Source organism: Lissotriton vulgaris, chromosome 6 (assembly GCF_964263255.1).
Source record: "Lissotriton vulgaris chromosome 6, aLisVul1.2, whole genome shotgun sequence".
Lineage (NCBI taxonomy): Eukaryota > Metazoa > Chordata > Amphibia > Caudata > Salamandridae > Lissotriton > Lissotriton vulgaris.
This window is the reverse complement of record NC_141694.1, coordinates 1,377,239,202-1,377,252,512: the sequence shown is the minus strand read 5'-3', so window position 1 is coordinate 1,377,252,512 and position 13,311 is coordinate 1,377,239,202. Positions and strand designations below refer to the sequence as shown.

Genomic DNA, 13,311 nt, shown 5'->3' with positions numbered 1-13,311 from the left:
CCTGCTTGGCTAAAGAAAAGTTCTGTCCTAACATGGTCCCCTGAAGATCTTAAAGAAAGGATTGGTGTGGATAAGTTCAAAATCAGAGAAAATTACAATAAGAGTAATACTGTCTCAATGACTGATGTGAAAGTGGGAGATTGGGTAAAAATCAAGAAACCCACGAAGGTTGCAAAAGGTGTAAGTACATTTTATGATCCAGTTAAAGTCATTGAAGTTTTGAACAAAGCTGTTAGTTTAGAAAACAGTAAAGTTTGGAATTTTAAAAGAGTTGTATTATGTAAAACTAAACCATGTGAAGAGAACATACATGATGTTGTTACTGACCCGTTATGGTCTTCTGACCTTGATGTGTCACTTGAGAATGATGATGTACCTCTCCATCAAGATTTAGTATTACCAGAGAGTTGTAGTGCGGTTAATACTAATGCATTTGAGAATAACAATGACGCTTCAGGTGGAAAATCTGTCAGGAACTTTTTTTTACATATAAGGTTAAGAGATTTTGTTGTTGGTTAGTGTTTTTTTAAAATTTTTATTAGTGGGGGGTAAGCCATCTTGTTAATTTTTATTATGCATAGTTTTTATTTTATTGTTAGCTTCAATATTTATTTTATAAAGAGGGGGATGTGTTATGTTCTTAGTATGTTATTATTTAATCCTGTAGAATATAGCATGTTCATGTATTCTGTGCTTTGTTCGTTCCTGCCTCAGCCAGTATCCTGCTGCTGCTGGTGCGGACAGACCGGTTTCCTTTCTATGAATAAAGAAAGATTTACTTGAATAATTGTTGTGGATAAATACAACACTCCCCTTTTACTACATGTAAGGCACCCTTAAGTTAGGCCCAAAGGGCCCCCGTGGGCCGGGTGCAGTGTATGTGAAAGGCAGGGCATGTACTGGTGTGTTTTACAAGGCCTCATAGTGAAGTACTGCAAGTTTCGTTTTTCACTATTGCAAGAAATACCTCTCCCATAAGCTATCATTGGAGCTTCCTGGTAACATTTTACAAGAGTAACTCTCAATTGGGAACAGCTGGAGATTTGGAATTTGGGCTCTCTGAGCTCAGAATTTAAAAACACACTTTTAGTAAATTTTGGGGCATATTATCAAGGGGGTTTGTCTCCGCTTTTTTGGCTTTAAAAGCCAAGAAAGCGGAGATAAAATTATCTCCCTATTACCTAGCTGTTGCTAACACCAGTGAGCGACAGCTAGTAGGAGATAGCGACCATCTTGGGCCCCACTTTGCATGTCAGTGATATTTATCACTAATGAGATGCAAAGTGGGCGTGCCAAGATGTTAGCGACTGAAAACAGTCGCTAACATCGCTATCTCCTATTACCAACTTTTGGAGATATTTGCGATAAGCGGGAATATCTCCAAAAGCTAACACCTGGCCTGAGCAGTTCTTAGCCATGTTATCCAATGGGAGGTGGATAACATGGCTAAGAGCATTAGCTCGCTAATGCATGAATATCGCTGACTTTTCAGCGATATTCATGCTTTGCGGCGATTTTTACCGCATTTGCGTTAAACCTTGGTAATACCAAGGTTTATTTGCGGTAAAAATCGCCGCAGCGCTGCGGTAAATTTTTGTCTCTAACCAAGCAATAGCGATAATTATCGCTATTGCTTGGTAATATGCCCCATAGTTTTTAAATTGTGTGTTTGAAAATGCCACTTTTACAAAGTGGGCATTTTCTTGTTCAACCAGCCTGTATCTCAGCCTGCCGGTGGAATCAACGTATGGTTTAGACTGACAGGGGCCTGTTTGTGCATTCACTCTAGACAGCCACACAAAGGGAGTTGAGGTGTTACCTGCATATCCTGATGGCCCATCACCAGGCGGAGCTAGTGTGGTGGGAGGATCTGTAACCTGCTCCTGAATAGGGCTTTGCCTGGCCTCTCACAATGCTGTCTCCATCCCCCTGGAGTGTGTCTGGAGCCCAGACCAGGCAGGACGAAAATGTGTGCACTACATAGACAATCCTTTGAAGAATGCCTACTTCAAGGCCAAAAGGGGTATAAGTATTGGACCTAAAATCCCAAACTTTAAGAACACTTGGATGAAGATGGCCCTGCCAAAAAGAAGAGCTTAAGAGGAGTCAGGAGGACAGTGTGTTGCTTTGCTGGCTTGTCCTGCAGTTGATGTTTCTGTCTGTGACAGTGGAAAGGACTGGACTATTACTTTGCTGTATCCTGCTTGAGAAATCCTCCAAGGGCTTGAAGCAGAGCTTGCCTCCAGTTAGGTATCAGGGATACAAAGACCTCCCCGGCAGCATTCTTGAACTCCACTGCTGGGGTTTCTGACCTAACTTGTAATGCCAAATTCAGTTCTTGGCCCTGCAGGTTGTTTCCACTGCAAAGACCTGCTTGAAACCATTGAAATCGACAAATCGCCCTTCCAGTGCCTGTTTTCCCGATTCAGCACTGCTGTGAGTTCAGCACACCGCACCTCTAAAGTAGGAGACTCACGCACTGACTCCGACGCAGGCCCTGCTGTGCGGCTGGAAAAATAGACAAATTATGGGACCGCGGCTAAAATAAATCGACAGCGCCTGCTTGCCACTGCATCGACCTCCAGGAAGTCTGGATTTCCACACATCTCACCTCTGTGATAACTTTTTCCTATGCATTCTGTAAGAATTCTGTAAAAAAATTATTTCAGGTGATCACCATCTTTCTAATACCCCTGATCCTCCTTCAGACACCTCCCAAGCCCTCTGCAATTCCTTAGCCGAATTCTTCTCAGACAAAGCCCTCCATTTTTTCTGCCTTTGTACCCCAACGCCACCCCACCCAGAACACTTCCCATGACTATCCTAGCACTGACTGCCCCACTTTTCTTAACTTTAGTCAGGTTCCCCTCGAACAGATCTCACATTTAATTTCTACCATCAGATCGGGTTCCCCCCTGGACCCTTGTCCACCGTCCATTCTGAATCTGATCCCGGAGGTCATTTCTCCTGCCATAGCAAACATCTGTAACACCATGTTCCTCACAGGCTCTTACCCTTCCGTCTGGAAAAATGCTATTATCAAGCCGCTCTTAAAAAAAACCATTTTGGACCCCGCATCACCCTCCAGCTATAGACCCATTGCCTGTCTCCCATTCCCTCCAAGATCTTTGAAAATCTAATCGATAGACAATTATCTGAATTCATTGACACCAACCACCTGCTGGATGACACACAATCCGGTTTCAGGCAAGGACATGGAACTGAGACGGCCCTCTTAAAAGCTGCTGATGAGATCAGGATGACCTTAGACAAAGGCGGGGCGGCAGTCCTGATTCTGCTTGATCTGTCCGCGGCCTTCGACACGGTCGATCATGCCACCTTAATCGACCGCGTCTCAGCTACGGTTATCATACACAAGGCCAAAGATCTCATCGCCTCCTTCCTAGCCAATCGTACCCAATCTGTAAAATTAGGTCCTTTTTTCTCTCCCACCGTCTCCCTCCCGTGTGGAGTGCCACAGGGCTCCTTGCTAAGTCCGACCTTGTTTAACATCTATGTCTCGGACTTGGCGAGGGTGATCAAATCACACGGCATCAGTCTGACAACCTACGCTGATGACACCCAGCTGGTCCTGTCCGTTCATCATGACGGAGATACAGTGGCGGCCAGTTTCCGAGAGGGAATGCTAGCCATTAGCTCCTGGATGACATCTAACTTTCTAAAGTTGAACTCTGGAAAAAGAGAGGTCATGACTTTTGGGAAGCTCGCGCCTAGTTGGTCCCCTCATTGGTGGCCTAGCGAGATGGGCCCTCCACCTCAACCGGTAACCAAAGTTAGAAACCTCGGGGTTGTGTTTGACAACAGACTGCTCTTCAATCACCATGTCAATGCGGTGGTATCCACCTCCTTTATCACATTAAGAAAAATTAAGAAACTTCTCCCTTACCTTCCAACTTCGGCGGGAAAAACTCTGATCACTACCCTAATCTTCTCCAGAACCGACTATTGTAATGCCCTCCTCAACGCACAGGAAAAGGTCCTAAACAAGCTCCAACTGGTACAGAACGCCTCAGCGAGAATTCTCCTAGGTATCCCCTAATCCAGTTCCATTTCCCCTTTCATCCGTCAGCTCCATTGGCTTCCTGTCAAGAGTCGGACTAAGTTCAAGGCACTGTGCATCGCCTACAAGGCCATTAACAACTCTGGCCCGCACTTCCTCAAACATGCCTTCCGCCCACTTGTATCATCCAGGACACTCCGTTCAGCTTCAGCTCGCCTCCTTAACGTCCAACAAACAAAAAAAGCTAACTGGGGCGACAGGTGTTTTGTCATTTCCACAGCCAAACTGTGGAATTCTCTCCCTCTCATAATCAAAACCAGTCCCATCCTAATTAGCTTCAGGAAGCAACTAAAAACCTGGCTGTTTACACATTAACTGCGACCAAACAACAAGAGAGCAACTTGATAAGGAAGAGAAACTCCCAAAACAAATTAATGAGACCCGGGGAGGAGAAGTTATTAAGAAACAAGTATGTTGATCTCCACCACCAAAAAGGTCAAAGAAAAAGAAAAGGAAAGAAAAGAAAAGAAAAATTGTGGAGGGGAAAGGCGGAAGTATATAGCCCAAAGTGCTTGTATTGAGTGAAAAAAGGGACCCTCAGGCACCTACTCAAGGTGGGTAGCCAGTTGTCTTCATCGGGTTCCTGTTTATTAGTAAGTGATTGATAATCAAGAAACAAGTGCAAGTTAAAATGAGTATTGACTACTCCCCAAATAAATTCTTTTTAATAAGGGGGTAGCCCTAAGGCACCAAACCAAAACCAGGAACAGCAAAACTAACACTGTCTCTCCGGGCTGCGGGAGAGACAGCGTTCGGTTTGCTGTGGGGAGCCGTCAGCAGAAATACGCTGGCGCGAAGATTTCCAAACTGCTGCGCGCCTATGAAGCCTGACGCTTTGCTTCTCCATACCTTGACATGACGACTTGTTCTGTCATGGGCTTTTGAAGCTTGATACATTGACCCATTGTATCTAGGACGCTCACAATTGAGTGTATGCACCTGAACGTCTGCGTGCAGCTATTACAAGTTTGTAATTCTCTTTCCATCTACCTGGTTTTGGTTTGGTGCCTTAGGGTGCACCACCACCAAGGTAAGAATTTCTGTTGGTCCTGAGGAATACTGAGCCATACTGGGGCTCTATAGCTGAAACATGTCGACCCCTGTAGGACATAGGATCCAAATTTACACAATCCCATATATGTCCGTTTTCTCACTTTGTTTTTAATTGGGTTAGAGCTACCCCCTTATTAAAAAGAATTTATTTGGGGAGTAGTCAATACTCATTTTAACTTGCACTTGTTTCTTGATTATCAATCACTTACTAATAAACAGGAACCCAATGAAGACAACTGGCTACCTACCTTGAGTAGGTGCCTGAGGGTCCCTTTTTTCACTCAATACAAGCACTTTGGGCAATATACTTCCGCCTTTCCCCCTCCACAATTTTTCTTTTCTTTTCTTTCCTTTTCTTTTTCTTTCCTTTTCTTTTTCTTTGACCTTTTTGGTGGTGGAGATCAACATACTTGTTTCTTAATAACTTCTCCTCCCCGGGTCTCATTAATTTGTTTTGGGAGTTTCTCTTCCTTATCAAGTTGCTCTCTTGTTGTTTTGTCATATTTAACCTATGGGGTATGAGAGTATTCTATATTACCCTTTCTCTTTCGTTGTTTATATACACATTAACTGCGCTCCACTTGTCTATCCTCAGAATCACTAAGCGCCGAGAAACCCCAGGGTAATAGCGCGCTATACAAGTTGCCAAAACAAACAAACATCAATCGCAGACCAGAAGCATCCTGGACTTTGAAGCATCGCTTCCCCCTAAAGTCCGTATTAGACGCAACCCTTCTCCTGTGCGCAGCAGAACAGACGCATCACCTCCCAGTGGACTCAGGAACCGACGCATCACTGTGTTTTCTGACCCTTTCCTCCTCTGCAGCTGTTTTGCCTTATTGATTCTGACCCATCTGAGGTACTTTGTGTAAAATCACTACATCCTTTAGGTTCTATGGACAGAATTGCTTGAAGCCTTTTAAAAGTCATATTTTGTGTTGTGTATGTTGGATTTTTGGCGTTTTGGTCTGTGAGACTTGCTGTACTGGAGTATAGAATAGAAGCTCCACCCATATTTGTCATTGGCTTGTGTGGTTGTCCTTCATAAATGCACACTTCTGATTGTTTACTAGGCTTGTTAGTCCCTCCTTAGTACCGCCTTGTCTCCATTTAGAACCTCCCATGGCTACTGGCCCTTTTACTTCGGTTGTTACATGGTACGTGTTATTTATTCTGGTAAGCACTACTTTCTTTATTGAGTTTCTCTTACAGAAGGCACAACATGCTTTGCTTACATTCAGCGTGCCATGCGCGCTTTCACTTTTCATGCAGCTGGGACAAACTGCAAATATTTTTCAATGGGGAAGGGCTCCCAAGGCAGATAGAACCTATGAACCGCCCCCACCCCGCCCCAGGCAGCACATCCAGCTAAGAGGATAAGCGGCTGTGACCGCAGCTGGGACTGTGCACGCATAACTAGTAGGTAGAAGGAGGCATGGCGCAACAGACGGGGGGAGGAGGGCGCATAGGTTCCAGGCTGCAACAGAAGCCTGGCGCACACTACCTCCCTGTGCCATGTCGTGCACAGGGCAGTGCTCGTCGTGGGTCTTGTTCCCTTTTCCTCTTCTGTTTGGAAGACTCCGCTCCTGGTAGGGCCCCCGCCCGGTGTGTGCACACCGCAGTGCCTGTTTCCTATGCTGGAGGCCTGCAACCACCACTACCTGCAATGTCGGAGGAGGCTGGCGGGGATGCGCCCCTGGTCTGGAGGAAGCTGCAGGTGTTGCAGCCACTCTCGCCACCCTCTTCCCCAGTGGTAGATTATCCTATCTGTCCGTCCCATGAAGCCAGGCCTGCCTTCCCACCCTGCCACCACCACCTGGAGACGCAGGAGCAGCTGAAGAGTCTAAATCTCTAGATGGGCCAGAGTATGAGGAAGAAGAAGTGGAGATTCCGCTGACCGCTCCGGTGCCTAACCAGTAAGTACTGATTCAGGGATATGGACGATCTCCTGGTGCATTTGTCGCTCATGCGGCCCGACCTGTGAACGGGAACATGCATGTCTGTTTCAGCACCACAGAGTTGCAGAACCATATGGGCTTTCTGTGAACAACTGCTTCTTCTGGAATTAGCTAGCTTCCCAGAAGTGTTGGTGAGAAGAGGGTGTACTGCCCTCTGTGTCGGCTAGGTCCTGCCTGAACTTAGGGCAGAGATCTCGTCAAGTCCCAAAACTGGGCCAGGTTTAATGTTTGCAGGAAAGTGTGGGGTTTATGCAGCCTCCCCAGCGAGCTGTCACTGTCAGATCTCATTGCGGGCTCGTGGGTGGCGAGCAGTGATTGATGGTGCACTCTGGGACAGAGAAGCTGTATGCAGAGTCCCGGTGAACAGACAGTAGGTGTCCAAATGTTGAATGTTTTCTATGCCATACAGTTATGTGGCGAGCTTTATTATGTACATTTCATTAGTGAAGATGCTTACTAAGTTGCACAGTTCGTTGGAAAACATTTGGTGGTCTCTCATTTCTGTGAAACTATTTCCCAGAGCGATAGTACTCGAGACACTTTAAACAAGATTGGTTAGAGACTAATCAAATTCGCGAAGGTTGATGTTCTCAGGATAGAAACATGTTCTTATTCTACGGTCAATGGCAAGTGTAAAGGATGTGAAAGGGTCTGAGTACTGCACAACTTCACCAAGCGGTCACGAACACTAAAAATTAGTCTTAACCCTTTGAATTTCTTAAATGAATGTTATCTATACTGACGCAGCATCGTATAATTGACATATTTTCTTTCAACTTAATGTCGTTCACCACCACACCCTAAAAGTGTGATGAGCACTGGAATGCACCATTAGTGAATAATAGGATTTATTTCAGCCCATCGACTATTTCTCTTGCAAATAGCAAGCAAAACTTTTCCTTGTTACCTCCCACCAATATTGTATTGCTAACAAGCGGGTCACCTTGTAGCCAAACATATTGACCCGAGATCCTGTGGGCACATTTCCCTTTTCTGTAGGTCCATTTCACTTTTCTGTCTATGTAGTTGACAAATTATAACCAACAAGCTCTTTGTTTCGGTTCGTTTATAGAATCCGGTTTCTTTTTCTAGTTTGCCATACTTTTACACCACATTCAATTATTTCCTTCGGTCGTTTTTAATTTGTGAAAAGCAGATCTTGACGAGATAGCTAATAAATTGTGGTTTTTTTTTTAAAAGACGAGTGCTTTGTTATAAAAGAACTAATGACCTATGCACGTTAAACTGAAATGAATGCTTTTCTCTACATACAGCTAGAGTAATCTCTTCACAGAGATCTGTTCTCACTGGGAGCTTTTGTGACTACCCACATTTGGAAGTCACTGAGGTCTTTTCATCAAAAAGCATGGAAGTCCAAATTAGGTGTATTGGCATAAATCAGTCAGCAAAGAATCGAAGAAGTTGCTGTTTGACTTCACTGGACATCATCGCAATACAGTAGAAGCATTTTTATTTAGGTGGAAAGCTTCACTATAACACACAGGGTTTGTATAACATAGGCCATTGCAATGCGAGCTTCATCTACACAACGGGTACATCGCAGGCTGCAGTGCAAGCATTTTTGGCACAGACACACACAAACAGACAGAATTGGAAGAGTCCCTACTTGGACAGGGTGTACACCATTGCCAACTAGTGGCCCCAACTTCTATCATACAAAAGATACCACGAAAGGAAACATGAGGTTAAACACAACAAGTTAAAGGCTGGACAGTGGGTTAGAATTAGGAAACCAGGCATCATTACTTATGGAGTTAGTTCTTACTTTGAACCTAAACGCAAGAAACAAATGTTAAATAATGCAGTAAGATTAGAAGATGGTAAGGTGTGGAATTTAAAGAGAGGTGCTGTGTTCTGAATAATGCAGAGTAGAAATGTCAGAGACACAAAATCTTAGGACACACCATCTGGAATAAGGTATCCCAACGACAGAGCACCAAGAGAGTGTTGTAAACAATGAAAAAACACAGAGGGGTAGACAAGTGGAAGAATAGTCAAGTGAAGAAAACATGGGGCAAGAAGAATGTGGATTTTGATTTAAAATCCATTCCTGTGCCTTCCACTCACAAATTGAGTAATAGATCAAAAAGACAAATTAATCGTCCTAAGAAGTTAGGCGATTATCTCTGTTTTAATCAAGTATATACCTGTTTTTCCCATAGGCTACATGGTGAATTTCACGTTTTAAATTGTATCAATACAATGATTGCACTTTTCCGATGTGATGTATCTAAAGGTTTTTAATTGCGTTTAAAAGTGGGGAGATTTCTAGAGGTGATGTAATTAAATGTGATTTAATGACATAAGTAGAATGTGGAATGTTCAAGTTAGAGTGTGAGAAAATACAGTTGAAGAATTTAGTTGCTTGGTAGACACGGAGCGCTTAGTCGCAAAATAACGGAGCTTATTTAACTTTCATTTGTGTAGCGTATTATTACACATACACAATGGAATCAACAACTGAGATCTACAGGATCTTCTCTGAGCCTGAAAAAAATTCAAGACCTGCGAATTCAACTCACTCACCACTCTTACCCGAATCTAAAACCAGGCTTCGTTATAGGAACTCCTATTCAATTTGACATGAAATCTGTGCTGCGAGACTCTAAGCTCTAAAGTATGTAATAAATGTCGAATAAATAAATTAAAATACATGAACGATAATCATGAACGACTCAAAGTCGTCGTCTACTCAAAAGAACAAGTAAGTCAATAAATATATCAGTAGTTTACAAATTAAAAAACATAATACTCAAAGTTTTTAAGGGACGGTACCATGGTCATTTCCCAGAAAAGTGACCATAACATACGCAGGTGTGTGCAAAAACACATTGGTTGAGTTCATAATTTAGTTCCACTTCATTACTTTGAATTATGGTGCATAGAAAATGCTCCAAAGTTACTAGGGTGTTATGCTATTTTACTTTAATGATGTTCTTTAGTGTTTCCATGTAGAATAAAAACAAATCCTTCGAAAAAATATGTGAAGTATCATTACCTTGCTGCAGTACGGACATTCTCCAAAGATAACATTAAAGCTCTGTCTGCTTGAAGGAAGACCTCTCAGCCACTGTTGGGGAAGACAGATTAAAATGTGTATTGTCCTTTCTCTTTTACAATATTGTGATATTGAAAATTGCACGTTACGGTCACTGAAAAGGATATACATGAAATTGTCTATGACATTTCTACTCCTCCATCTTTTCACTTTAATCTCTCCAGGCGCTACCCCAAAATCACATTTAGAGATCTTCAACAAGGGGTCATCGAAATTAAATATTTTCCACCAAACATCCATAAATGACACCTAGAAAATTAAGGCGCTAAAACACCACTTTCTATAATAATAGTTCAGCACTGTAATTGAGGGTATGTAGCTAAAAGAGGTTTTGTGGTAATAATGTGGCTCTAAATGCAAGTATAGGAAATTGCAGTAACCAAAATAAATCGAACTTTTCTGTACATTATTCGTGTACCCAAAAATTAAATGTGCTCATTCTGAAGGGCAGGTCCCGTGGTATTTGTTCTGTACAACCTTGACTAATAACATGACATGCTATTTGCTTGTCCTTCACAGGAACTTGCTAAGTGTTTTCCATGCACATAAAAACACAATACTTTTCCAAAATACCAACCATACCTTAAGAAAGTTATCGTGGATTATATTTGATTTACTTGAGGACTATGTGACGAATGTACTTGGTTCGTATTAGGATCACAGAAAATATTGACTAAAAAAAGCAAACCAGCATTTGGAATGCCAATAGGTCTGGCTTTGAAGGAATTTGGTATGGTCATTTGAAGCATTACAAGTAAATAGTATGGGAATATATATATGTATTTCAATGGAAGCGGAACACTCTAGAACAATAGTGGTGTAGGCTAAAAGGTCAGGTGACAGTTGTACTGTCAAGCCAGACCTAAAAATCCACGACTGCCTTACTCCCATGTGTGCTGCCGCCAAAGAAAACCAAACTAAATTATCTAGTTATCTGAAACACTTAAAAATCATTTTAATGTCATGTGTGTGCCTTTGAAAGTTCAAACTTAGACATTAGGATAAATAAACCTGTGGAAGCACACGACTTCTGCCCAATTAAGACATATACAGCCTGATTCATGAAAGACCCGTTTTGCGAGTCTTTAATAGCGATTCCTAAGGAATCGCTATTACAGGCTTGCAAAACGGGATTCATGTAGGAATCGCAAAAAAAATGTGATTCCTACATATTCCTTTATTTGCGATTAGCAAATTGCTAATCGCAAATAAGGAATAACTCCCCATTCATTCCTATGGGCCAAAAGGCCCATAGGAACGAATGGGGAGTATTCCTTATTTGCGATTAGCAATTAGCTAATCGCAAATAAGATAGCGATTTAAAGGGTGCCAGGGGTGTCCAAAGGACACCCTGTAGCACCCCTTAAATGCAAATTTAAACAGGTGTTGCGCACACACATGTCCAAAGGACATGTGTGTGAGCAACATGCAACTTAGAAAAATGCTTTTAAAAGCATTTTTCTAAGTTTTCGCTATTTACCACGAGGTTTGACCTCGCGGTAAATAGCGGGCCGAAATTGCGAATTTGCAAGTTTAAAATGGATGATGAATTGCATTTAAGGAATCTCAAATAGAGATTCCTTAAATGTAATTCCTCGCAAAATAGCGAAATCGCTATTATCGATTTTTGCATTAGAGATGATGAATCCCAAATGCAAAAATCAAACTCGCAAAGGGCCAGATTCTCAGATTCTGGCCCTTTGCGAGCGCAATACAGCATGATGAATCAGGCTGATACTCCTAGTTCTTGCCACTGAATCATTCAGATTCTTATGGGCCACACACATTGCATTAAAAAGAAAAGGTTGAATTTTAATGCAGATGCGAACCACAGTGTAACCAGGTCGCCCTCAAAGTGCAGAAAGACCTGGGTGTCAGGTAAAATGCATACCCGGCAGTTTAATTTAAAACACGGGAGACAAAGAAAGCTGGTGGTCCATATATTTTAAAGGTTTGCACGTCGACTCGAATGGGCAAGTGGTATTTTTGGCAGGTACCTGATAAGAACTGTTTTATCGAGCAAAGGGGCAAGTCCCTGGATACAGTTTGTGGAAGGTGGCAAGACTTGAATGAGCATTAATTCTCCAAAATCACCTACATCCACCAATCGCCACAACTCACTCAAGGCAAGACAACCACAGATTTGGTGCATTTACCATCGAAATCCCACCTGGAAATTATTCAGGATATTTTTAATCAAAGTAAAGTATTGTACCGTTGCCACGAACTACTTTACCAATCTAGCAGGCACCGAAAAGTGATAGGTTCTCAAATTGTAGAATTTATAGAGCAAAATTAAACACTACAATATACAGCTAATAATTTGTGGCAAGGTACATTCTATGTAGTTTAATGCAACTAACTTTCATAAAGAACAGCTCATAGCGTCTAGGAACATGCACAGAGTTTCCTGCTTTGTGTAATAAAGTAAAGCCCAGCAAAAACGAACATGATGCTATAAATCTTCCCTTTCTGCTGATGACTGTCCATTTAAGGCAATCAGAAGAGCTGAGAAGCGTCTTTTTATTGTTTAAACAGCAGTTGTAATTCTGCTGCATGACCCGGTTTTCACAGTGTCTGCTGGCTCCCATCACAGATGACGCGTTATAAGTTATTTAGTTGGGCATTTACATCGTTTTCTTATTACATGTGACTAGTGATGACACAACTAGTCTGTTAAAAGAAAATGATTGTACACATATTTTTCTGCGCTCTTTTGAGACATACTAAGAGGAACAAAGAGTGCAACAACAGTGACAAATACAGCACACAATGTTAACAGCAAAGGGCACTTATTAATCACAGCATCACCTTACGGAGAGCGACGAGGCATGTATCCTCCAGAAAGATCCTCCCTGAAGGTATGAACATGTTTCTTCTGATGGATACATCTATCCATAGGTTATTCACCTTATCAATGAGTCCCAAAGCAAAATCCCCCTTAGAGAGGGAAGGAATTGTGCTCGATTGGCCAGGAAGTCATGCAACACAACTTGGGTAAAGTACCAACCACTATGCGCCTGAGACAGTACAGCTTGATAAAAATGTGCAAGGACTAACATGTAGCTGCTCAGTAGACGTCTGCATTAGGGATGCCTCTGTAGACAGCCCTCGGCTTAATGGAATGCACATAGATGTCC

General features: G+C 42.5%; 1 protein-coding gene across 1 annotated transcript in view; it reads right to left on the bottom strand.

Moving 5' to 3' along the window:
• Positions 1-13,311, bottom strand: part of FANCL (FA complementation group L) — a 306,249-nt gene that overhangs the window by 15,609 nt on the left and 277,329 nt on the right. Inside the window, exon 13 of the mRNA XM_086927492.1 lies at positions 10,112-10,183. Within this exon, the coding sequence (XP_086783618.1) occupies positions 10,112-10,183 (72 nt within the window). The remainder of the gene's footprint in view (positions 1-10,111; positions 10,184-13,311) is intronic.